Genomic DNA, 26,377 nt, shown 5'->3' with positions numbered 1-26,377 from the left:
TCCCTCATTGCCAGAGCAGTCCTGTTCAGGCCCAAAGGGCGTTTTCAGTTCCTCTTTGGATCACCAGCTTCCCAGTAAGGATGGATTCAATCCTCCAAATTCAAAGCTTTTGTTGGTTTTTTTTATGACTTTTACAGGGTTTTCTTAATGACTGCAGATCTTGGATACAAACCTGAAGTTTTCTGTGCCTGTTAGATACTGTATACTCATTTTTTTTTTTTTTCCCAGCTACATGCCTATGTTTCCCTTTTTCATAACTGTTTCTTCACCTGCTTGAAACCAAGAGATTTCTTACGTTTTTTCTTTTTCCAAGTTTCTCAAAGTTCCCTGTCCACTCAGTGCTGCCATCCCAGTTCCTGAATAAAACCTCAGTGTTTCTCAACAGGGTGCAGAATTTCTTACCCTAAACAACCTCTGCTAGCAGTGGCTCTTCTTTCAGGGAAAAAAAAAAAACTTTAAAAAAAGTTACAAAATCAAACCTTCTATTTATTGTAAAACCAAGTTGCTTCCCTAAACAAGAGAGTGTAGCTAGATACCTGAAATAATTGTAAACATGTTGGACTTCTGGGATTTCTATGCACTTAAGCAACAAATTTGAGAGTCTTTTCTTAATATCACATCACAGCCATCTACTTTGCCTGCTTCCCGCTTTATACTTCACCCGGAGTGGTTTTGTTTCACCAGCCTATTGGTCTTTGAAATTTCAAAATCATGCAGGTTTATTTGTGACTTGTGTTTCTTTTCCCATGTTTGTGTTCAGATCTCTAATGACATTCTCCTTTGAATGGCCTCAGAGGAAGAGAAAAACCCAGGTGTTTTTAAAATGTCGGTATTCTGAGGAAGCATCTGTATGTGAATTCACTCTCAACTTCACTAGCAGAAAATTTAAAGGGAGATAGTTTTTAATACATGAAGACCAGTTAGCAGTTAGAAATCTTTGTAATGTTACTGATTTCTTGGGAGCTTTTTTCCTTCCACCAGCCTTCAAAGCTGTTTCTTGACTTTAGGAGATCATTATAAGTTAATACTTGCCTACCAAAAGTCCCGCTCCGCCTTAAAAATTGTACTGAATCTGTCAAACATCAATTTTGAATCAATGCGAATTCAGTATAAATAAAGTGTGATATGGACGCTCCAGCAAAGGATAGCCTGCAAATCAAAAGAACTGTTATCACACAAGGAACATGATAGATTTTCTTCAATAATTCCAATTTTGATCACCTTCTCCAGAGCAGAACTTGAGTGACTCAACTAGGGATAAGATATGAAGCCATCATTGTTTCTGACTGTTAAAGATCCCTAATATAAATGAAGGCTGAGCCTAATCCTTTCTAAAAAAGACCTCAACATTAATGTTTTCATAATTAGGCTGAAAACTGAAGTAGTGGTTGTATCTGGTGAGTCTAAAAAAAAAAAAAGATTATGCCAATTAAAAATGAAAGGTCTAAGAATAAACAGTAAATGCACGTAGAGCTATGAGCCATCCACTTCACAGTGTAGTAGGCATTATGTCAAATAAAACATGCAGTGAACTGAAGTATTAATGAACAGAAGAGATAGCCAGACATGTTTATATAGGGCTGGAGGATATATCGACAACACGGGGAGGTGTGTTGTAATAAACTTGAAGGGGGATGGACTTGTTGGGCCAAGTGTCCCTTTCCCATCCAGGAATTCCTCACGTCCTCATTACCCTTTCACCTCTAGACAGCTGCAATATTAAAATCTGGCTCTTGTCTTAAGGAAATTGAGTTTAATGTCCTTAATTTAGTCCCCAGTCCACATATATCTGTATCACAAGACAATCATACAGTTTGGCTCAACGGACAGCGTCTGCTCAGGAAAGAGGCCCATCCTGGAATGGCGGGGCCATTGCAAGGCAAGTAAGACCTCTACAAAGCACACGTAGCCTGTATAATGCGTGCATGGTACATTCATGCTTGAGAGAGATAATCTTATTTTCATTCCTTTGTTTTTCTGCAATCCTTTGCAAGTAGCATCTGCTTTACCAAAGCAGTCTGCACGCTCCTATATCACAACAGCAGCCAAGTTGGATGAGAACGAATGTGGCTTCTTGGCTTTCTCACTTTTTTCTTCACCTCTAAGCAGGGGTTAGCCTCAATAAGGAGCAACTTATGGGCCTGATTCAGTACAAGTCGATCCTCTCTGAAGTATAAAGGAAGGCTGCAGGGTTAGGTACTGCATCGATAGATTACATAGCAGAGAAAATATTGATGGCATGTTTTGGTCCTGGGGATTGATATGTAATGCTCCCGACACGGGAGTCGACTGCTGAGTAATCTGGAGTCAGAAAGGGGCAGAGCAGTTGTGGTGGGGAAGAAAATGTGAAGGGTATAACAATTAATCATAAAAAAAAATTATATCTTATGTTAGTAAATAATTTTAATTGATGACATCATACCTCCAGCCAGGCTGCCGATTTGAAATCTTCAGGAACGGGTGGGTAGGGACGTAAAGGGGACTTGTTCTCTTAATCTGGAAAATGTCTATGTTGCATGTTTTCTAACACTGTGGGGGTTTTCTCTGTATCTTTCGTTAAGAATACTTTTTTATGCTTTTGATGGTTTTCTTCTGATCCATTTGCTTACTAACATAAGGAGCATAAAATAGTATGTAGACACTTGAAGAGTATTAGTAGAAATGTCAATGTACTGGGTGCATTTTGGGGTGGAAAGAAGGGTGTGAGATGGAAGATAAATCTGTCAGCTCGAGGCAGAAGCAGCTGATTTGTAAATAACAAAATTGTAGGATTTATTCTTTTTGATGCACAGCACTTTTATTAAAAGAAAATCCCCTGGAAACCTCTGTAAATGGCATGAAACATATAATTAGACTTTTCTCACTCTCTGCTTATTTAAATGCTCTGTAACTTCAGTGGTGATCCAGTAACAACTGATTTTATAGAAACATCTGACAATGAGAACAAATATTTGCAGTGTTTTCAGTGTCTGCTCTATATTTCTCCCTGCTCACCACAAGGCACGAGGGAGAGCTTGCCTGCCTTGTGTGTAGATTAGCACCGCTTTCAAAGCTGCTCCCACTTCTAACCATATCCATTTTCCAGCGCTAGATATCAGGTGTGGCTTTTCATACCTTGATTCTTACCTCTAAAATGCTGCCCCCCAGATTCCAGACACAGACCTCACTGGTAGCTCCTGTCAACCCCAAGATGAGTGCTACCATCAGACAGGCTTGGGCACAGGCAAAGACACCACTGCCTGGCACAGCAGGTGGGTGGGCGGTGGAACAGGAGCGGACCCAGGCTCTCTCCTACCCCAACATCCGAGGCTGTGCTGCAGTTGGGTTTCTTTTCTTTCATCTGGGCTTGCCCATTTCTGCCCTTGCCCTGCTTGCTAGGGAAAGAGGTCCTGCACGTAGAGAGTCATTGGTATAGATGAGCCATAAAGTCATCCAGGCTTGACTTTGCTGCCCTGAACCTGCCCACCAGACCCCACAGCCATCAAAGCAGCCTGCGTAACATACCCTGGGTCATCTCACTGACTTCTGCTTTCACTCTTTGGGCCCAGTTTACATTCCTGGAAAGGCAAATGATGGGTAGGAGGATGCTGTCAGGATGACTGCCACCAAGTTCAACCTCTCCACCCAGGACCAGCCACTCCAGCACTGAGTTCAGTGGTTGCAATGTCCTATTCCGTTCCCCTGTTGGTATCTTCTGGGTAGTGTGGTGGGCCTGTAGGCATCCCTGCTGGCTTCGGTTCTGCCCATGCCACATGCAGAATTAAAGGGTAGATAATGAATATCACTTCCCTAATGTGTGCAGTGTGCTGGATGCATGCAGAGGTCTTTACCTGTGGAGACATGGCTCAGCCAAATTATTGCACAGGAGACAGGGACCCAGAGTTGTAATTCTTGACTCCTGCGTGCCAAGGACATCAGTGCCCACAGCAACCCAGCCCAGGCTGCCAAGATTATTCTGGAGACCATTTTGCCTCCCAGAATCTTGGAAATCACACCCATTCATAGCCTTCCTGTGGTAAGCCCACTGGCAGGTGGACCCACTGGGGGAACATAGAACAGTATTGCCATATTTTTCCTCAATACATTTTTTGCACCCATTTCCAACCTGTCAGAACAAGGGAAAAGAACACAGTCAATATAGTAATTCTGATTTTAAAATAGAAAGATAAAAATAGCCATTTTTAGAGGGTTTCAGGTTGAAGGTTGCTTGTCAGAATCCAAGAAGAGAGCAGCAGTTGTTCTGACACTGCGGTTTTCACATCCTTGTCAGAGATTTGAAGCAGGATAGCTGATGTGTGTTAAAAAAGGATGGTAAGGTTTAAAATAGTTTAGATGCTGCCTGAAGCAAGTTTTGAGGGATATAGTAAGAAGCATTGGTAGGAGTGTACATGCACCTAACACCATCCATATGGGGAAATTACTTGTTCAAACACCAATACCTTTAACGCAACGTTGACCTGGAACACCACAAAGCAAATGACCCAGAGAGGCATCAAGAAATTTCCCAAGAAATGATGTCAAAACAGAAATGGGGGAGGGAGGGAGGGAGAAGCTGGAGAAAACTTTCATGGCAAGAAAAAAAATTTAAAAACACCTCTCTTTTGTTTTTGACAGCTCTAATAACCCAGAGTCTAAGATTTGGGCTTGGAAAGGGGCCAGTTGGCCAAGCCTGCATCCACAGATGAGCTGGAGATGATGCTGATAGTTGGAGGAAAGCAAACAGAAGAACCAGCAAGTCCAATGCCACCCCTGATGAAAGGGATGTCTGCTAGTTCACGGGCAAATCTGCAGTTTAGGTGTGCAACAGTGGCTGGGACATGTGCCTCTGCTTCTCTTGGTATCTAATACAGCCAGCAGTTTTCCAGATACTGGAAATTTCTTTGATACATGGAATTTCTTTGAAAACTATCCTGCAGTACCTAATTGTTTCAAATCATTTGGGCTTTTCTGAATATCTTTGTAACCCTGTGTTTCTGTAGATTTTAAAATATACAGTCTGGAGTTGCAAAAAGAAGAAAATGTTTTCCTGGGGTGGCAATAAGAAATAATCGGGGCAATCATGACTCTGAAACGTCGGGATGGCCATCAAAATGTGACCTTGGCACCCAGGTTCTCTGCTGGTAATTTCACCTGTATTAGTTTAATCAGTAGCCAGTAGGAAAGATAGTGAGACACTAAGAAAGCCAGGGAAAAGTAAATTTGATCTAGTCCCAAATAGGTAGAACAGGAGCTACTCTGTAATTATATAATGTATATTCACCATTCAGCCTGGTTAAAACAAAAGTAAAAACTTCTATTTTCACATTAATAAACCCACCACAAAGCTATCCATCAGCCTCACAAAGGCACAACAGCTTCTGAGGGGCTTTGGCTGACATTCTCAGTGCCAGATGCCTTTGCCCCAGTGTTGCTGCTGCTGCTGCCCACAGCTTGGGGGGGACCCCAACCCCAAAAGAGATGCCTCTCTTTGCAAAGTGGGGGTGCATCTCGGGGATGTTTGCTTGCTCTTCTACTTCTAGAACCAAAAAGCAGAGGTTTAACCCCAATTCCCACCTCGCCCTTTTGCAAAGGGCCTGCTGCTGTTGCCACCACAAAGGGATGGCAGGTCTGAACATGGGGCACAGAGCTGCGCCCTCTGTGCTGCATATATTCCTCAAGTTTACTGCTCTTGCTATGACAAATTCAACCCCCCCTAGGAAAAAAAATATCTGTTATCACTGAGCATATGCAACTGCTAAAGATCCTATTCAATATAACTTCAGCCTGTTCCGAGAACTACATTTCACAGTTTCTTTATACAGTATCTGTCTGTCAGATATTGCCCACTAGATTACCATAGTCTATATAATAGTACCACCGTAAAAAAACCAATAAATAAAAGTACCTTTGGGGCATATTTTTTACTACCCGGTGTGGAAAAGAAAAAAAGAGAGATTAACAGGTTTTATTTTAATTTTACATTTCACATCTACACTATCTTCCCTATATAAATGGCACTAAGCAAATTTAAACACTACCATGTACTTGTGGATCATTTTGCTGTCATTTCTTTAATCTACTAAACAGAAATAGTACTGCATGAATTTAAGGTATTTCTAGAGTATCTGCTGCCCCAGTTCCTCAGTACGACAGCAAGCCAATAGCCTAAACTCAGAATATCTGGTCCCACTGTACATTTAAATGTGCTACTAAATAAAAATTCTTAAAAGCTTTCATTTCTCAATAAATCCAATTCAGACCTGGCATAAGCGAACACAACTCCTTTTGTCCCAGTCGGGCAGCATTACTACAATAATTAACCAGTGGTCAGAGGCAGTGGAGCAGAGACTAGTCCTTTAATTGCGTTGGGGTTTTTTATTTTTTTTGGTACCTTTCGGGTTACGGTTTTGTCCAGCTGCCCCTTCCTCCTTTCTGTTCCCCATCGGGCTGAGCTGTGCTCATACCAGCCTAGCGCTGAGCAGGGTTGCACAACAAGCCCTATTACTTGCACCTACTTGCTGACCAACTTACAACTGATCTGCAACTCATGTTGTTTCTTTATTGCCGCCAGCTATAAGCAAGGCGGGGTCTTGAAGGCTATGATTTAGGTATATTAAATTATAACAAGGAAATACTGATGTGGTCTCACTGGGACGACATGGTAAAAATTTATAGAAAAAGTCCTCGATATTTTAAACACCTCAAACTGAAGCAACCTTTGGTCTTCTCGCTAAGTGTCATACAAACAAGAAGGGAACGCTGTGTATCTGAGATATTTCTTTATGGTTTCCTAGCTCAACCCCAGATGGTTTTAAGTAACGTGTATGTATTGCAGGAGACCATCCCAGTGTATTAAGAAAACAAGGCCTAAATATGTTCATATCCAGAAGATTCACAGTCTTATTAATGCATGTATGACACACATAGATTATTAACAGCTTTATAACTAGATAGAAACTTACATTTCAATAAACATACTTTTACAACCGCAAAGAAAAAGTTTTGCATTAGGATATTACTTCATGTCTTTGTCCTGGGAGAATGCAACTAAAGAAACCACATTTAAAATCAGACATTAGATATGCAAATATGTGTTCAGATCAGAGATACGAAAATTATTCAAATGATTAATTATTCATCATAAAAATGTCAATTAATAATTCTGAAGCATAATAGGCATCTTTCTAATGCATCTTTATTTTTCAAGCCTAAATACTGTTGAATCTGTGTTCAATTGCATTCTAACAAGTTTTTAAAAATTCAACAAAGTAAACAACCAACTATAAACAAAAGTGAGCAGTGAATTTTAATCACTGCCAACTGAGCCAAGAAATGTGTCCGAACTTCAGCACCAATCCCAGAAGAGAAGGAGAACCCTCTACACCTCACAGTGCGGGAGAGCAGACAGAGGATGCTCGCCCACTGACCCGCTGCCAACTCCCCCAGCCCCCCGAGCCGCTCGCTGCTTGCCCTGAGCAGCAGGTTTGGGTCCTGTGGATGCTGTTCTCCTACCACAGACAGACAGATGTTGTGGACAGGAGATGAGCAGCTCTAGGCCATCAGAAGCAACTTTCTAAATGACAAAATTAACAAAAAGGTATGACAGAGATTCACTTTTAACGTGCAGGGACTCAAACAAGATTAGATATTACAGTGATCTGCTTGTTAGAAATGCCCAGGGATAGATAAATTAAAGCCAGACAATCTTTTCCCTTGCTTTTGGCTCGTATCCTATCCCTACATGGGTTTTCCACAGAGGAACTTGAAAACTTTGGGAATGTTGATTCAAAAGGTTTCTTCCCAAATATCCCATCAGTGGGTGGGGGGAGAGTCACTCCCTGACCCTTTCTTCCTCTCCTCCGTGCTCTCTTCCTCCATGTGGAAATAGAGGGAAAAAAGACTTTGCTCTCTAAATCCATTCATAGGGACACCTGCATTAAGGAAAAGTATCCAGCAGCATCTTGGGGCCACATGGGGCTTTCCCCAGTCAGAAAAATTACTCCAGCCTGTCTTATCTTCCACCACCACAGGTGACTGCAGAAAATAATCCCACCACCACCTCTGCCTCCAGCATTTTCTGTTTGTTTGTTTAGGTTTGGGATTTTTGTGCAACCTCCTAATTTCTGCCCAAAGCGAGGGCAGCTTCTGCGCCCCAGAGATGTGCGTGGGAGAAGCAGCCAGCACCCCCGGGGAGCCCCAGTCCTGCAGCAGCCACTCCCCAGTGGAGCAGGGCTGCGGGGAAGGATGCTCTCAAGTGGGCACATAGCGTCTGGGTCCCCCAGCATGGGGGAGGGGGTTAATGACTAATGCAGGGAGGGTTCCACACTTTGGGGAAAATATTGGAGAGCCCTGGCTATGAAGGGCCCAAAGCAAAAGCCTCAGAGCAACTAATATGGTTTTAGAGGTGTTAAACCTCGGTCTTCACCAGCCTCTGAAAGGTATTAGTCAAAAGATATCAGCTAGAGCATCTTTGCTACTATACCCCCGATTTTCCTCCTTCCATGTGGGCAAGAAAACATTCTCCCCATTACTCATCCTGTGCCTGGGAAAAAGCAAACACACCGAAATAAATAAGGCCGTGAATCACCCACTAGCCTGTGTCACCATGTCTCCACAAAGCCACGACGGCAGAAGGCCGAGGTCCTCCAGGGCCTGTGCCCTACATCCCCCCTTGGCTGCTGGTTCCCTGCCCTGCCCATCACACCCAGGTACCCCAGGGTCTCAGGGGTCTCTCCCTGCAGAGACCCTCTCTCATGGTATTAAGCCCCCAGCAGCAGGGTTTGCCCCTGGCTGGCCCTACAGCCCCAGATGGGGTTGGGGGGCTGTGGGGTTATATCCAACGGGGTCAGCTGCAGGGGGTCATCTCCACTATGATGGGTTTTGGTGGACAAACCCTGGGAGTAGGAGGAGGCAGCTGGCATCACCCATGGCATCGCTCAGGCAGGTTTGCATCAGGACCACCCAGCTGCCCCCATCTCACCTCTCTGCATTTCCACACAGGAAAACTTGAGGAAAAGAGGGAAAACCTGCACCCGGAGAACTACCCTTAAAGCCACCTCCAAGCCATGGCACCGGGTGCCTTATGCAAGGAGAGAGCTGGGGCTTGTGAGAATATTTTGAGTCTGTTTGTTTTTACAGTGATGGGGTGTGGGGGGGACCATATCTGCAGAAGTTTCACACAGAGCGAGGCACAGGCTCTGCATGGGGATGCTAAGGGTGAAGGGGCTGGGAGCTGGGCTGCCAGCACCACCCCAATAAAGGCAGGATCAATAGTCTGTCATTATTTCCATTTCCTAAAGAAGCTGCACGCCCGTGATTAGTTCAGAGCTGGGCAGGAAATCATCGCCTGGATTAAGGTTAAATTCCATCTCAGAAGGGCTTAGCTGACTGCTAAGTGTTTATGTCCAACCTCCAAAAATTTAAAAAATAATAATAAACAAAAACAATACACGCCCCACATACCACTTTAAAATAACACCTAATAAGGTTGGGTGTTATGCCACTCCTGCGAAGATCAGAGCAGTTTATCGCTCTGATGCAAGCCCTGCTGAGGCGCTTCAGAGCTGGAGGAACTGTGAGATTGAGGGTTGAAAGAACAGTCTACAAAATTATGAATAGGGATTATCTGACAATACCAACATGTTCCTTAAAGCCCTTGAGCATCATCACACGGTCTGAGGGTTTGTTTTTTAGTGTGTCTGCAGATATATATTTGAATGATATAACATCGGCAGCACTCCTGCCTATTGCAGGTTAGGCTGCAGCTTCTCTTAATCTCCGGTTCATCCTCTCGGTTTGTAATCTGGAAATGTTTGAACAATATGTAAGGCGTTTGTAATGGGATTAATTTATTTTGAGAACTTGATGGTTGTTTTCTGTTTTTTTCTTTTTCTCATATAAAACATGGGTGACTGGAAATCGAGCAAGTCAGTAATTAGCATTCACTTTTTTCTTTTTCTTTCTTTTTATCATATGCATCTAAATTCAGTTTAGCTCTTTAAGGAATTGCCAGGCTGCCCTTGATTTATAGGCAGTGTCTCCTGGATCTGAGAGGTTCTAATTCAAATTAATAATACTTGAATCTGGTTTCGGGATATTTGCACTGTGCTATATATTTCATTAAGATATCATCACTCTCTCTGTGTGTGTGTGTATGATACATCTCTGTGTATACAGGTATATATTTAGGCATGGACAGGTCATGCATCCTGCAAGAAAATAGCGTTGGTATTTAGCAAATAGTGGTAAGAGAACTTTTGGCAAAGCCCAGCTAACCCATACTGGGGGAAAAATATAAATATAAATAAGAATGATAATAAAAAAAAATAATAAAAATAGAAAACCTTGTTCCCACTTTTGCATAATTACAGATTTCGGCAGCAGCAGCCCGCCAGGTCTGCAGGCAGATTTGCTTTAAGCCGCTCGGTGGCTGATAGCCCTGGCAGACCCTCCTGCCGGAGAAGCCGGGCTGGCCGGGCCCCGCGCAGGCAGGGCACAGGCAGCGCGCAGGCAGGGCGCAGGCAGGGCGCAGCCTCTCCCCCCCCCCCGGCTCCGCCTGCCGCGCACGGCCCTGCAGCGGGGGGCTTGACCGGGGAGGGGGGGGGGGGGGGGGGGGGCAGCCGGGGCGGAGGCGGGGGGTGTCGTTGGCCATTCCTTCGGCACCCCCGCCCCTCAGCCGGGGGGCTTTGGGTGCCCCCCGCGGCCGGGTGCGCTGCTGCCCCCCGCCCCGCGCCGGGCACCCACCCGCGTCCAACCAACAGATGACAAACCAACCCAAATCCCAAGCAAATCTCGGTGAGCTGCGAGGACACATTGCGGGGGGGGAGGGGGGGAGAGGGGGGGTCCCCTGCCCTCCTTGGCGTTGCCCAGTCACCAGGATGGTGGTCGCTGAGCGGGACCAGTTTGGAGCGCAGCCGTCAGTGCCCGCTGCTCGCCTCCCAGCCCTTGCGTGAGGCGCACAGTCACCGCGCAGTTCAGGCGCAGTTTATCGCTGCATGGAAGTAAAAGTGTGGTGTGGGATCAGCGGAGCGTTCCGTTCGGTTTTCTGCAGGGGAGGGGGCAGAAAAAAAAAAAAAAAGTGCTGTAATAGATGCAACTCTTGTTGGGGGGGGGGGGGGGGGGGGCGCGGTAGCAGCTATTTAACACAGCCCTTTGGGCAGCTCCACGTTTACCTTCAGAAGGGAGCGGAGGAGCAGGCGAGATGTGAAGTTTTGCCTTTGCATTGAAATTATTTCGAGATCTTTTCGAGGAAGAGAAGGGCTGTGGGCTGTGCTGGGAGTTGGGCACGAGCGGATGGAGGCTTAGCCATCTCAACCCCCTTCGCAGATAAACGCCTTCGCTCAGCATCCCCTGCTCGGGCTGCCTTGACTTACTTCGATATTAGTTCTCAGTTACGTGCTGTGTAAACCAGCTTTTTGATTAACAAAACAGCAGAGCATTGGTTAAGAACACTTAAACTTCAAAAAAAAAAAAAATCCCCCTGGGAAGTGGGCTCTGAATTGGTTAATAATGTGCAGTACTTGCTAAATTGCTGACTTCCAGATGTGGAAAATATCTTTCTTGTTTAGGACCTACGTAACCTGATTGGATTACGACAGAAGCGTCACATTGGAAGGCTTTTGAGTGATGATTTAATTAACCATACAGTAGAAAGCTGTATTTGCCAGGAAACCCCTTCCATATTTGCATAACCAATCCCTTCAGTGCAAAGGTGGAGTCTGGGTTTCTTTTTTTTTTTTTCCCTTTCCTTTTTTTTTTCTATATGTAATTTTATTTTAATTTTAATACTTGAAAAAGGTGAAAAACTTGTAACCTCCCTGAAGTTCAGTCCCACGCGTTACTGCTCCGCGCTGTCTCTCTGCCCATCCAGCTACTTCCAAGGGAGAGCAGCGCCAGGAAGAGCCCATCTCACCCCTGATCCGTATCTGTGAACAAAACAGATAGACTGTAAGATCTCAACACGGTTGTGGGCTTGTTTCTTTTTTTTTTGTTTGTTTTTGGTGGTGTTTTTGGTTGTTGTTTTTTTTTTTTTCCACCAGATTTAGCTGACTATTCAAATAACCTGGATGAGTGCTGAAATGAAAGGCGGGGGGGGGGGCGGGGGGGGGGTGGGGGGGTGGAAATGTCCCAAAAGAAACGCGTTAAGGATAAAAATAAAACAGCACCAAAACGAGCAGGAGTCAGCCAGGAGCTTATTGGCAGTGCCCGAACAGAGTTTAGTTTCTAGGCATTATGTTAGGGTAAGTTTTCCCCTCCGCAAGAGGCGAGAGCTCCGAGAGGGGCTGGGAACCGGGACGGTGCGGGGCGCAGGATGCGGCCCCCCACCCCGGCTCAGCGGGCGGGCGAGCGAGGCGGCGGGGATCCCGCCAGAGGGGCGGGGGGGGCAGGGATCCCGCCCGGGGATGGGGGGGGGCCGGCAGCGATCCAGCCTGGGGGCAGGGGATCCGGAGGATCCTGCTGGTTGCGGGGGGGGTGGGGGGGGGTGGGGGGGCGCCGGCACAGATCTCGCCCTGGGGGCGGGGGATTCCGCCTGGGGGAGGAAAGGCGATGCAGGCGGGGGGACGGGGACGGGGACGGGGGGGGGGGGCAAGACACGCACCGGGGAGAGGGGGTGTAGGAGGGCAGAAGATGCAGCAGGGGGGCGGGGGGGGGGGGGGGGGGGGGGGGGGGCGCAAGGCTGCAGCCCGGGGGGAGAGGGGATGCGCTCGGGGGGGGCAGAGGATGCAGCCGGGCAGGGAGGGGGGGCAAGGCTGCAGCCGCGGGGCAGGGGATGCAGCCCCCGGGGGGAGAGGGATGCGATGCCGGGGCGCGGGGAGTTTCCGCGGGGCGCCGCGGCGGGGTGAAGGCGGCGGGCGCGGAGCGGCGCGGAGCGGCGGGGCGGGGGGCGGGCGCGGGGCGGGGGGCGGGCGGGAGGAGGTGGAATTGCATTTCTGCCGCTAAAGCGTTCGCGGAGACTTCAAGGTATAATCTATCCCAGATCCTTTCCCAGAGAGAAACTTGGCGATCACGTTTCCACATGATGCTCACGTTTGGTGCTCTTCAATTATCCCTCCCCACAAAGATAGGTGGCGTGTGTTTCAGGGTCTCTCCTCTCGCTCCTACAGAAAAGAAAAAGAAAAAAATGTCATTAGAAGAGGCGTAACACGTCAGTCCGTCCCCAGGTTTGTGTTTCCTGGAGTGGCAGAAAGAGATCAGTCCTAACCTGCCCAGCAGGAATAACGGTCCTTCCGACAACTCTTTGCAAGGCTTTTTACAATTTCTTCAGGAGCTGCATCTCCCTTCACCTTTTCTCCTCCACTTCGCGGCTTCTTCATGCTTTTTCTTCTCACCATTTCTGGCCAAAACTACAAACAAGACTTCGCAGGTAGGTTCGGAATTTAATTCGATTTTTCCCCCCCTTTTTTTTTTCCTCCCCTTCTCTTTTCTCACACCACCTCACGCACTAGCGGGTTTATTTAATTTCGATAAATTTTTATATTTTTAAGCGTGTTGGCTTCTTTCTGGCTTGTTTATACTTGGGGCGAAAAACCTCCCTTTTTTTTTTTCTTTTTTTTTTTTTTTTCAACCGAAACCTGATGTCACTTCGTTACCGCTCCGGGAAGGGGTGAGCAGCTTCGGGGCTCTCGGGGCTGTGCCAACCACCACCCCTGCTCCCCTTACCTGTCAGCCAGGTACGGGAGGTACCTTTTACAACGCAGCAGCAAAAGTTTTAGTGCTAGGAATGGACTTCGTCCTCCTAAAAAAAAAAAAAAAAAAAACCAACAGAAAAAAGCGTCCCAAACCAAAAAACAACAAACCCCAACACCCACCCCCCCCCCCCCCAAAAAAAAAAAGCCCAACATCCCTCCAACCACCTCCTGCTCTTTTTATTTCAGGTTTCACATCTTAGCTCTGAAAGTTTGCGGGTACCTGTTAATGCTTTACACGCCCTGAGCCTGCAAGAGCCAGCCCGGCCGGGCACCGCTGGAGCTCCAGCCCCGGGCAGGGCTCGCCGGCAAAGGATGTGTTTCCCCAAACAGAAAGTTTGCTGTTTTGTCTGCTTAGTTAGTTTCATTTCTTTATTTTATTTTATGAAGCTGAGTGAAGTAACACCTTAGCTTCTGGGATCCTAAAGCAAGAAGTGAAAGTACTGACTGGAACTTAAAAGTCGTTTACCAAAAAGCAAAACAGAAAAAAAATCTATATATTTCAAAAAGCTAGTCGGTCCTCTGGGAAGCAAAGTCTTGTCGAGATCTGCAGGTTTAAAATTATTGACAACTTTTTGCGGGAGGCTGAAGATCAGGGAAGGTGGTGAAACGCTTTTAAAACAATTCACCATTGGTGGTTTTGCATTAAAACGCCAATTGCCGAGGCAGGCTGAGGGTCCGGGCTTGCCTCGGTTCCTCGACTCCCCTCTCCGCTGCATCTTCTGGTGGGTCTGCCACGGTGATGCCACCATTGCCCACTCCAGGATCGGGAATAGCTGGCAAATACTAAAGTTTCTAGCACAATTCTCAGCCTCTTCCTTCCTCAGCCACACACATCCCCATCCCCAGAGCCACCAATTCACTCTGTCCAGGCAGAATCCCAAGCAGGAGAGTGTGAGGGAACACGTTGACCCCGCACACACTCTCTCAATATTCCCATCTTCTTACCTGCTCTGCGATTTATTTTTTTTAATTATTATTTTTTTTAAGCCAAGCACGTTTTATAACCGCAAACGCCTGAGAAGAGAGTTCAGGCAGAATAAAAAGACCTAGCAGCAGCACACTTCACTCCTCAGCCCTGATGTGAAGCTCCAGCAAGTAAAAAGACAGAAAGGAGGGGGGGGGGGGAGAAAAAAGGGGAATTAATTTTTTTTTCAACACCCCACTTTGCTGCTGCAAAGAAAAAATAAAACCTAAAATTGTTGAGTCAGGGAATAATTTTTTAGGTTTTGTATAAAACTCCCAGTACAGGAGAAGACAATAGATGCGAAGGAGAGGGGGGATCCTTCTCAGGAGAGCAAGGGTTAATTGCCCTTGTTTTACAGTTTGCATCTGTTACATCTTTTATAGCCCCCTGTTTAAACTAATCCTCAAGTCAAAGCATCTTTAAAGCTACAGCATCTTCTTCGAGATGGACTGAGTTTCAGGAGCGTTCTTGCAGCAAACCAAATGCCCTCTCCTTTTGACAGATAGAGTCCTCCTGCACAGCCCGAGCACACAGGCACACACAGTAGGTCCAAAAGTTTACAAGTTAAAGAGAAATGGGGGGGGGGGGGGGGGGGCGGGGGGGGGGGCGGAGGGGGGGAAGGAAAAAAAATAACTGAAAGGTTGAAAACTCTGACAGCGGTAGTTTTGATTTCTGTTTCTTTTCTGGGAAGAAAAAAAAAAAAAACAGGACACTCTGAAGCTTTGTTTAACTAAGGGGCAGGGGAAACCCTGAATATTGTCAAACTGACTAAAAAGGTGACAGAGGTTTATAATTACAGTGCTCGTTGTTAGGGGGAGGGGAGGTCTCCGTGCTGTGCTTTACCCCAAAAGGACGGGGGAGAGCCATGTTTCCCTCTCCTCTTATCACTTTGCTGGAGTGCACTTGGGGGGGGGGGGGGGGGGGATAGGAATAGGATAGGATAGATAAATAAATAAATAAATAAATAAATAAATAAAGGCAGGAGGAGAAGGAGAGAAGGCTAGCGTTTCGTGTGAAAAAGAAGTTCTAATGTCAAATTAAAGTTCTTTTAGGAGGAAACGGTCCGCCTAGCATTGAGTCAAACAGCCTACTGTAAAAGCTGTGCATTCCCTCATACGGTCATGAGTTATGACTCATTTGAGATGTAATTCTTGTCTCTCTCTCTGATCTGCTTTGCTGGTGCAACACACACGCACACGCACACACGCGCGGAGAGGGAGAGAGGGGCACACGCGCGCGCGCGCCCGCACACCCGCGCACACACACGCACACACCCGCGCGCACAAGGCAGAGCTCCCCCCCCCCCCCCCGCACACACACACACGCAACACAACAGCCCCCAAATAAATAATTAAATAAACAGAGGAGGAAAATCTGCCCGGCTGGGGAGAGAGAGAGAGAGAGAGGGGGGGGAAGCCCCGCTCCGTCTGCGTCCCACCTCCCCGGCACCGGGCGCGGCTCGCCGTGTGCGTGGATGGGTTCTTTTTTCGGGTGCAAATTCGGGTCCCCGTTGGCGCCCTGCATTTAAATGGGATATACCAATGCCCACATTGTTGCTGTGTTTGGTTGTTACATAGAGCCTGCGTGCTGCTGAATCAGGGAGTCGAGTCCATGCGAACTGCCATCTGATCCACTCTTATCAATGAAGCAGCAGATCATGGCGGATGGCCCCAGGTGTAAGAGGCGAAAACAAGCCAACCCCCGCAGGAAAAACGGTAAGCGGCCCCCCCAAGCAAACTTTTTCCGGCCGGCTCCGCCGCGGCGAGGGGGGGGGGAAGCGGCCGCAGGACGGGGAGCGCCGTGGGGGGGGACGGGGACGGCGCCCGCCTGGGCGGCAGCGGCGGCAGCGCCCGCCCCGGGGCTCGCCCGCCCTGCGCGGCAGCGGGGGCCGTCCCGCGGAGGCTGCGCGGCCGCGGGGCGCGGCGGAGCGCTGCAGGGGGCTGGTGTGTGTGTGTGTGAGGGGCGGTGTGTGTATGGGGGGGGGGGGGCAGTGCAGCACCGCCGAGCCCCAAAGTTTGTTGCGCGGGCGCGGAGCGGGCGGGCCGGTGGCCCGGCGCGGCGGTGGCGGCCCGGGTCCCGGTCATCGGGGAGCGGAGAGGTGCGGAGCTGGGCGGCGGGAGGCGCGGAGCGGAGCGGAGAGGAGCGGAGCGGAGCGGGGCGGGAGGGGCGGCCGGCCCCGCTGCCGGCCCTGGGAAAAAAAAAAAAAAACGGCAGCGTGAGAACCCCGAGGCAGGCTGGCACCGAGTTAGCGGCTCTCTCTTTTTTTATTGTTAGAGACTCGAAAATGAAACTTCCTCCTCCCTAATAATTAATAATACTAATGAGTTCGGTGCCCGATTGTCCATAGCTGCCCTCTGCCCGGCTCCGCCGGCCGCGGAGGGCCGGGGCGCAGTGGGACGCGGTGTTCTGGGCTCATTCCACATTTGGCAGCTTTCACTGGTGCGGGTCTCTCTTTTCTCCGTCTCTCCCCGTCCCTCCCTTAGTTTCCTCCTTTCTCCTCCGGCTGATAGACTCTCCCCCAGCGCCAGCCCCCCCCCCCCACCCCCCGCAGCCCCCTCGCCTGGCCATCCCGGCCCCCACTTTCAACAACTTTCCTCTCTGGAGGAGCCGGAGGAAGAGAGATATTTGTGTGAACCTGAACCCATGCGCTTATAGCCCAGCTACTTCATTTAAGTGGAGAGGTGGAGGTTGGGGGGGGGGGGGGGGGGGAGAGGAGGAGGAGGGGGGACATACAAACACAACAACAACAACAAAAAACACAAAGACAAGAGAATGTTGATTAGAAACAAATGATCCTGTCCCCCCCCCCCTTCCTTCTCTCTAGGTTGTGAGTGTGTGTGTGTGTCTTTTTCTTGTTGTGGTGGAGGCGTCGAGCCATATGGGGGAGTGATAGAGGAATTTTAGTCAGAAACTGTTCGTTATGTTACACTGGCTTTTCCCTTTGTGTTGTCTTTGATCTATTTGCTTGGCTTAGTATTACAAAAAAAAAAAACCCAACCAACTAAAATAATATATTCCGAGCAGCTTCCCAAGGATCCGTTCCTTGTTATCTTTTTTTAAAGTCTCTCCCCCTCCACCACCACCCTTTACTCTTGTGTCTGTCATTATTTAAGGTGGTCCTCACAGAGGAGACCTCCCCTTCCCCTCATCTCTGGGTAATTTAGTAGACATTAAAATTACACGTAATGTTTCCCTCTCCTCTCTTGTGTTTCCTCTGTTCTTTTTATTAAATGTTGGTTATTGATTTTCTAAAATCAATGTCTGTTGTGGGGCTTTTTTCCCCTTACAAGTATCTAAAGCACGTTGCTGATCAACTGGATAACAAAAGCTTTGTGTCAAGTAGCCTTTTTTCTTATGTTAAACAGTCATTTTTGAGAGAAAAAGAGAATGAGATTTAAAGCAACGCATCCAGAAGTGCTCTTTTGCAGTAAAGAATATTCTGAGTGTTTGAGGGGGTTTTATTCTTCTTCTTCAGCCTCCTCGCTTTTTCATACAAGATTATTAGTTTAGCGTGTTAAACTCATCACATGCTCTGTGATGAGGGATGCATCTACGTGTTTGATATTTTCTCAACACGATTTGAGACGGATCCCACACCCCCCAAAGAAAAAAAAAACAAACAACCAAAACCCCCCAAAACCCTGAAAAGCTGGGTGCCTCTGTGTACCCAGGACACCAGGGCTGCAGCCTGGCCGCCCCTGATGCTGCAGCCAAGGCTCTGGGGGCACGTCTGGAGCGGGGGTGGCACAGATTCGTGTTGCTGCCGTGCAGAAGTGTGTTTGCAGGGAACTGCACTAACTTGGGAAGCCACCACACTTGGGAGTCGAAAGTTTAATTGCGATTTTTAAGGGAACCACGTAAAGAGCCTGCAAACTTCAAGTGTGTGCGCTGGTTAGGCGCAGGGCTAACTTCTCCCTCCGTGCTCTGGCCAAGGCCGGGGGGGGGGGGGGGGGGGGCGGGGGGAGAGAATCATTCTCGACTTTCTGCCTGTCCACTCGTTTCTCTTTGTGCTCCCTAATTTGTTTCTTTCATTCATTTCTGCGTGAGAAACGTCCTGCTTCTGAGGAGCAGGTAGACCAGCGAGAGTGGGTTTGATTTGGGTTGATTTTTTTTTTTTTTTCATTTTCTCTTTCTCGACAAGCACGTATCCAATGCCTTTCCCATTGGGAATTGCCCAGGATTTATCTGGACTGAGTGGATTTTTCTTCTTTCTTGGATTCGTGGAAAAGATGTTACTTCTGAGCTTGTGTCTTTGCTGATAACACCAGAAACAGTGATGCTTATCGAAATAAGCCAGAAATTCCTTAGAAACGCAGCAGAACCAAAATAAAATTTAAAAGACACGGAAAAAAAAAAAAAAAAAAGCTGGTCATCAAGGAAGCTGGGGCAGTGTGAGTGCAATCACATAGAAATTACAGACGGGGACAAAACAGAATAATCCAACTAATGCCTCAGTGGGCTCCACGCCTATGTGCGTGTCTCTGCGTGTGTGCGATGGGCAAGGCTCGGGATTAGGTACCGGGGCTGGATAAAATTACGGCCGAGCTAAACAGGGTAGAAAGGAAGAAAGCTGGGGATTTTCCAAGATAACGGGGTTGATCAGAGCTGCTGGAGTGAAGGAGAGGTGTGCTGGGAGGGGGGGGGGGGGGGAGCGCTGAGAGAGGCGCTATGGAAATCAATGAGGGGTGAGCCCCCCCGGGGGAGGGGGGGGGCAGGACGGAGGGTGGGAAGGTGGGAAGGAGAGGACCCCGAAAGCGGGCCGGGGGGGGCGGGAGGTGCGCGGAGCGGCAGCCCAGGAATGCGGCGGGGGCTCCGGGAAGTTCAGTCAGATGATTCCCAGCGCCTGACTCACTTCGCGGCACTTTTACTCGGGAGAGAAGTCGCGGCAGAGGATGAGGAGGAGGAGGAAGAGGAGGAGGAGGAGGAGGAGGAGGAGGAGGAGAGGGCAGCTAGCCGCCTTTCTGCACGGGCGCCCCGCGGAGGCGGGGGCTGCGCCGGCGGCCTCAGTGCCGGTGCGGTGCGGAGCGGAGCGGTGCGGTGCGGAGCGGGGGCCCGGCAGGCACCGCTGTCCGGCCGGCCGAGCGCCCTGCCTGCCCTGCCTCCTCGGATGGGCTGCCTCTCCGCCTTGTTGTGCTTTGGCGTTCCTTGGGTGGGCTTTTATTTCTCAACACCCCCCCTCCTTCCCTTTTCTCTTCCCCTCTCAAAAATAAAACACAAAATTCAAATCCCCAGGAAGGAGGGGAAGGGGGGAGGGGGGGAAAGTTGGATCTCATTTACCCCAAAGTTTCAGTAAACAGCTCTCTTTGATTCCTTTGCCATCTCGCTTCCAGTTGTAAAGAAAAGGGAGAAAGTTCAATGCTTTCAGGGCGTCTGATCCGAGGGAGAGCACAGCCCAAACAAGCAGGCACGATTATACTTGCTCAGAGCCTTTCCCAAAAAGACACCCACCCACCCTCCTTTCGGAGATGCTGGGGAAGGGGGAAAAACCACCTTCGCTTCCCATTTGAAAAAAAAAAAAAAGGGGGGGGGGGGCCGGAAAAATCCCCACAACCCAGCCTGCCTGCTGCCTTCAGTGAGTGGGAAGTGAGGCTTGTCTTCCCTGCCTGGAGAAGTTTGGAGGTAGCTAGACTGGGGCTGGGGTGCGAGGAGGAAAGCTGCTGGTGGTGAGATCCAGGTGGCAGAAGGCAGAGCGGGCATCTGGGAGCGCTCCTTTTCCCGGGGACCTCTGCAGGGCTGGGAATCCGTTGCGAGGAGATTACTCCGGGAGTTGGGCACTGGCTAGGGAGAACAAATGCGCTACCTCCAGAAAAGCACCTGGAGATAGGTATTAAAAATTAATGCCATACATGCGAGTGACCAGGGCGTCGTGATTACCTAGCTGCATTATCTCGGTGCAGATTCATGTCCAGACTGAGCTGTGACATGGAGCAGAGTAGGTTGCTTTCTGTGTCAAGACTGATCTATTTATTTTATTCCGAGTTTCGAGAAACCCAGCGAATTTGGGGATTAGTGCCTGATTTACTGTTTGCCATTTGTGACCGTTCCGTACTTACTGGCTTTTGCTTATTGCACATGCTTGGCAAGCAAACTTTTGGGGGGATTTCTAATTACTGTAAGAAAATACATTTGATGCCTGGAAAAAGCCATATTTGAAAAGGAAAAAAAATTAACAAGGAAACCATTACAAGTTAATTATCGATAATTGTATGTAGCCAACTGCCCAAGGTAGGGAAAATATGTGGAAGACTGAGATGTAAGGTCTCAGGACGGGCTGGTAATATTCCCCAAGAAAAATGTGCGTCTCCCTTCTGAGTGGAAAGAAGAGTGTTGATTCTTTTACAGCAGCCCCACATTCATTCCAAGAAATAGGAAATTCTTCGCCTCACAACAGTTTTTGGCATCTGCATTATCCCAGTGCTTTTAAGGTGCATTTTCTCCTCTGTGAAAGAGAACTCTTTGTCCTTTTTTTTCTCCAAGACCATGGCTTCCCAAGGTAGACACTATTTTGTGCCTGTCACATAGAAAGGGAGTGCAGGTTTGCAGTGCTCACAGACAATTGATTGTCTGCCCTAATGTGTTTCATTTACATGTTTATAACGTCAATAGTGCTGGGGTGTCCACTGTACCATTCATTCCAGCATTCCCACAAGGGTGCAATTGTCTGAATGGCCAAGTCAGACACCTTTTTGATTGCTCTTTAGTTGTCTTTTTAGAATATAGAGAAAAAGGAGAGAAATCTGTGATGCAGAAACACTAGTTGAAAATATTTCAGAATTAAACATCACCATTAAAGCAGATGTGAGCATTAGACAAACAGTATATTTTAACTAAGGTTCCGAAGGTGGAAACAAATTCAGAATAGTGGGGATGGTTACTGCACACGACATCCAGTCCCATCCTTTCATTTTTTTTAGGCTTTTTTTAAAATGATTTGTCGTTTTCATTTTCATTTCAGCCCCTGTAAGTGCAGCCACCTCCTAACTCTTTGTATGCTTAACTGTAATTTGCGATTTTTTTGCTATGTATTTACATATCTCTGTTTATGCCAACAGCGTCAGCTAACCACTTGGAAAGTCTATTGAGGGAATATCTAGTCTGTGAGAAGTATAAACTTAAAAAAAAAAAAAGATCCAAATATTTCTTCATCAAGCATTTTTAATGAAAAAAAAACCCCACGACAATGCCTAGACTTTTTCTCGAAGCAGTTTAACTTAAATAGCTGTGTACCAACTTGTTAAGCCTGCAGTTACCGTCCCCTTGTGCTGTGAGCTTTCAGCAAAGTGTGTCTAGGAGTTCCCAAGTCAATAAAAGATCACTTTTTAAGGTGTGCTGCGCTGTTTTGATATGCCACGCTGTCCTTTATCATTTAAGTTGCCTCTGAGGCAGGCAAGAAGCGATTGCTTGTGTCTTGTATCAGGATAAATAAGCCACGCAGCTTATTGAAACTTACGGAGAGAGATACATGCATACATGCGTATGCACCTATGCAGGCGTATATCGTGTATACATAGATGTGGTACGTATAGGTACGACAAGAAATAACGGTTCACATTTCAGACTAGATCATTTCCCCCTAAAAACGATGCTGATCCCAAGAGCTACAATTAATACAAGTTGACCTGTTCCGTCCGTGATCATAAGGGGAAAGAGCACTAAGTCCTGTAGCTTCTGCTCGGGAGGTAAAGCGAGGGAAAACTTTTTTTTCCCTCCCTTCCTCTCTCTATAATTTTTGTTGTAATTTTTTAAAAATGCCTGTTTGTGGAGAGATTTCCTTTATTTTTTTCTTTTTTTTTTCCTTTTTTTTTTCTTTTTTTTTTTTTTTTTTTTTTTTTTGTGCCTAACAGGGAAGACACAGTAGATGCACCGTTAGCTGAACCCCTGACACGGCGGTCTTTTGAATGCCTTAGGTATGATTTCACTTTCGCTCACATCAATGCTGACCTGAATGCCTTTCATATCTGATCCGCTGTGTCTCTCCCAGTAAACATCCCCTGAGGGGAGAACAAAGAAAGGAGCTCTTCTTCTTCTTAATCACAATTCAGCCCATTCACCGCCGGCAGGCTACATTTGCATTCTGCAACAGAAAGCCAAGATGAAAAGAAAAAAAAAAGAGAGTGAGAAGAAGGGGGGAAAAAGCAGAAGGGTGGAGGCTGAGTAAAATAACTTAGGTGTTTGTAGCTGTTTGTTGGGCTTCCCCTAGTTACAAGCCTTATATAGATCCTGCTCTACCCAGCCTTGGCTCTTCTGACAGGCAGATAGTGTTACAAGATGGCATGCCTGTACTATTCATGGCCACTCGCTCTAACACTTGAGGTAGAAAGTGTCAGAGAGGGATCAAATTCTACTCTGAGAAGTCTGTTATAGTTAGGGTCAGGTGTGTGTACTCTCAGCTCTTGACTGCTGCCTATTATTTTGTTTTAATTACTATTATTGTTTACTCACCATGACCTTGGGGAGCGGGGGTGGCTGGGGGTTAGGCAGGCTTGGCCACCACCGGCGAGCAGCTCAGCGGTGAAAAATCGCCCTTTCCCCAAGATAAAGGGATTTTGTAATATTATGGTTTCCCACACACACACACCTATGTGCATGTTGCCGTTGGTGCCGGGGGCGGCGGTGTCCCCAGGCTGGCGGCTGCACCGGCCCAAGGGGGAAAAGCAGCGACTCAGCGAATCCTCAGCGGCACCACAACGTGCTCACGGAGGAGGAGGAGGAGGAGGAGGAAGGCGAGAACTGTGGAAGTTTCTGTAGCTGGGTTCCCTCGTGGGGTTTCGCAGTCACGTTCATGTACATTTCCCGGCTGCCCCCCCCCCCCGCCCCTATTCCATCCCTGTCCCCCCGCCTCCAGCTTTGCCTGTTTGTTTGCTCTTCAGAAGCTCTTCTGTGCTTCTAATCAGACAGTTAAAAAAAAATAATGGTGAGGTCTTTGGTCGTAGCCACTTTTTTCTCACCAAGAGAAGGTTTATTTATAACTGGATCCTGCTTACTGAGAAGTATTTAAGCCCTTTCAGGCAGAGCTGTCAAAATTTCCTGTGTTGTTTGCCTCTATTTGCAACATGCAAAAAGTAATATGCAGTTGCTGGTGTTGGAATAACCGGGGTAGTGCAGAAATCTCAAGTGACAAGTTTTCAGCTACACTATCTCCTGCCGACCAAACTGTCATTTTTTAATTTTTTTTTTTCCCCACAGAAACCACTTCTAAGATCCTAACAGGTTCCCCACCCCCCACCACCCCTCAATCAGCAAATAGATTAAACGTGCTAAAGCAACTTCGAGAGGGAAGAACAGTTTGAACAATGAGGAGCGGGAGGGATGTCTTATTTTCCTGTAGCTGCTATGGCAGATTTCACTCATAAGGAGCACACTAACCGAGATGTTACCAGTTGAACAGAAGCATGTGACACAGATTCCTGATTTTTTCCCAGAAGATTTACAGAATTTACAAAAAGAGATTATCTCTACACCTTCCACCCTCCTAACCACCCCCATGACCCAAGCAATGGAGGATTTAGGCAGATTTACTTCAGTAAACACCTTTGGACACTTGGGGAAAAGTAGGAGTCTGTTTGCAAAAGCAGGCTTTTGTTAAGTGAGGTGCTGGATAATGCTTTACCAAGCAGCTGTGATATTAACCTACCCAGTAATGCTGGAAAGAGCGTTAACTCCTTGTGCACTCCAGGTCCCGGCGGGGCTGGCCCCGCAGGTACCGGGCCCGCGGAGGGGGGGGGGGGTTGGGGGGGTTGAGGGGATTGGGGAGCGGGGGGGGCGCGAGCGAGGAGGTGGCACTGCTGAAGCCACAGCAGCCGGTCGACCTGACACATCTTTCAGATGGTGGCAGCGGAATCTTTCGGGGTCAATCCATCAGGCACAGGGCTGGGAAGAGCTGGGAGGCATCGCCAGGAAAGCCTCCTCCATCACTTAGGGGTTAGCTATACGTGTGTGCGCACACCCCCCACCCCCCATCTGCCCCCACGTATGTGACATAGCCCAGGATGTCTCCAGGAAGGCTCGAAGGCGCTGCTGAGGGAGGGAGGTCACGTTAGGATTCGCACCCGAGCAGCAGAGGAGCTGGGAAGATGGGGGGGCAAACCTGCCGGGGGGCTGCGGCCCCCTGCCCCCAGGGCAAGGCTCCGGCCTGCGTGGGGGGTACCCAGCCCCGCAGGGAGCCTGGGCTTGGGCCAGGGGCTGTTCCCTGCTCTTTTCGGAGCCATGGGAAGAAGGAGCCAATAAGTTAGTTATTTTCGCTGGGCATAAGAATAACTTTACAGGTGTTTCTTTTTTTAGCTCGAAGAAGATTGCTTCATTTGGGGATTTTTGTTGTCGAGGGTTCTTCTTTTTTTTTTTTTTTTAAAAAAAAAAAGTGTAGGTGTCAATGTTAGAGCAGCCACAAATGTGTGAGAAAGCAAAGGGTATGAGACATGACAGAATTAAAGGTGTTTGCTATGTTGTTACCCGTGTGTCAAGCTGCAAGCTCCCTTTGTCACAGCCTCCTGGAGATTTGATAGTGCGGATCCACTTCCAAGTGATACAGCAGTTTCTAATGGGGTATTTGAATGCGGTGCGGTCGTGGCTATTGCATTCGCCTCCCCAAAACCATTTAAACGCCTTGACGTCGCGCACACCCCATTACTCCCACCTTACACAAGGGTGCTGTGCGCTCAAGCACCAGGACAGCAGCCATAGCGTTACAGTATCTGGCATGGAGCACCGTTTGGCAGGAATGTCATCTACCAAATCATCCCATAATTACGTTTTATGTTATTTGTATGAATGACCAAGCATGCAGTATTCCTTTTGAAATCAAAGGAAGGCTTAAAATGCGTTTTTGAATACTTTCAGACCATGGTCAGGTCACAGTTTGGGAGTTGAATTAAACTGATCTCATTTGTGATCTAATTGAGGTTGGCAACAACCTTACCAGTAGCAATAACATACAAATACAAATCAAAGAGCAGAATTCAGCAAATCAGATCTTTTGCTCGAATCCTGCCTGGGAGTTATTCTCCGGCTGCCAACAGAGAAGTTAAACTTTGTCCCGCTTCTCAGCGGCGGAGCGAGCCTTGCATATTTTTCGGGGCTGTGACGGGAAAGTTGGGCTGCGGAGATGGGCGCACAAAGGCGAGGGGGGAGCCCTCGCCCCCTCGGACGGGGGGTGAGGACAGGAGCAAGGCGCAGCGACTCGTCACGTCTGTTGCTAGAGAGCCCAGTGGCAGCGAGCGTAGGAGGCGGAACGGGGGAATACGCTTAGGAAGGACCAGAAAGAGGAATAGGTCGCTGCAAACAGCAACGATTATTCCAAGCGGAAAGTCAAGGCAGCTTCCTATCTTTACATCTATCGCTGCGGATTCCAGGAATGTCATTACCACAGTGGTTGCGAATTGCTGACAAATTTCCCCGGGTCTGGCGGGGGCCGGTGCTGCGAGCGGCGGGGCTGGAAGCCGCAGCCGGGCAGGGGCGGCCCCGGGCAGGGCATCCCCGTCGGGGCGGGGGTGGCCGGGGGGCTCCCGCCGCTGCCTCCCCCTCCACCGAGCCGGGATGCTGCCCGCCGCCTCCCCCGGGACAGCCCCCCCTCCCCGGGCCGGGCAGGGGGGCGGCGGAGCGGGGCAGGACACCGGGGGGCTCCGCGCCCGCCCCTCAGCGCACAGCGCCGGCGTCGGGGGCGGCCGGCAGCCACCGCCCCCCCGGGAGCACTCCCCCACCGCCGCCCTCCGCGGTGCTGTGCGGTGCGGTGCGGGCTGGAGGCGCAGCC

At 48.5% G+C, this 26,377-nt stretch overlaps 1 protein-coding gene and 1 long non-coding RNA gene across 7 annotated transcripts in view; one reads left to right on the top strand and one right to left on the bottom strand.

The window, feature by feature from the left end:
- Positions 1-10,779: 10,779 nt before the first annotated feature.
- On the bottom strand, positions 10,780-15,008 carry LOC106112794 (uncharacterized). Of its 2 annotated transcripts, none has more exons than XR_008748478.1 (6): positions 14,613-15,008; positions 13,639-13,714; positions 13,181-13,322; positions 13,006-13,076; positions 11,151-11,903; positions 10,780-11,023 (listed from the first exon to the last, which is right to left on the bottom strand). It is a non-coding gene; the product is annotated as an uncharacterized LOC106112794 (long non-coding RNA). The 2 variants fall into 2 exon arrangements; XR_008748477.1 differs by lacking the exon at positions 14,613-15,008 and adding an exon at positions 13,888-14,606.
- Positions 13,201-26,377, top strand: part of ZEB2 (zinc finger E-box binding homeobox 2) — a 115,901-nt gene continuing 102,724 nt past the window's right edge. For 2 of the 5 annotated variants that reach the window (XM_027793852.2, XM_005242354.4), the window contains exons 1-2: positions 13,201-13,342; positions 16,209-16,346. In XM_027793852.2, the coding sequence (XP_027649653.1) occupies positions 16,274-16,346 (73 nt within the window). In that variant the 5' untranslated portion in view covers positions 13,201-13,342; positions 16,209-16,273. Of the gene's footprint in view, positions 13,343-15,014; positions 15,175-15,970; positions 16,098-16,208; positions 16,347-22,475; positions 22,539-26,377 lie in introns of those variants that run through there. The other 3 variants (XM_055812636.1, XM_013303211.3, XM_055812637.1) reach the window with 3 other exon arrangements.

This window comes from Falco peregrinus, chromosome 8 (assembly GCF_023634155.1).
Source record: "Falco peregrinus isolate bFalPer1 chromosome 8, bFalPer1.pri, whole genome shotgun sequence".
In the NCBI taxonomy this organism is placed as follows: domain Eukaryota; kingdom Metazoa; phylum Chordata; class Aves; order Falconiformes; family Falconidae; genus Falco; species Falco peregrinus.
Note: the sequence above shows the minus strand (reverse complement) of the source record. Positions and strands in the feature narration are given on the sequence as shown.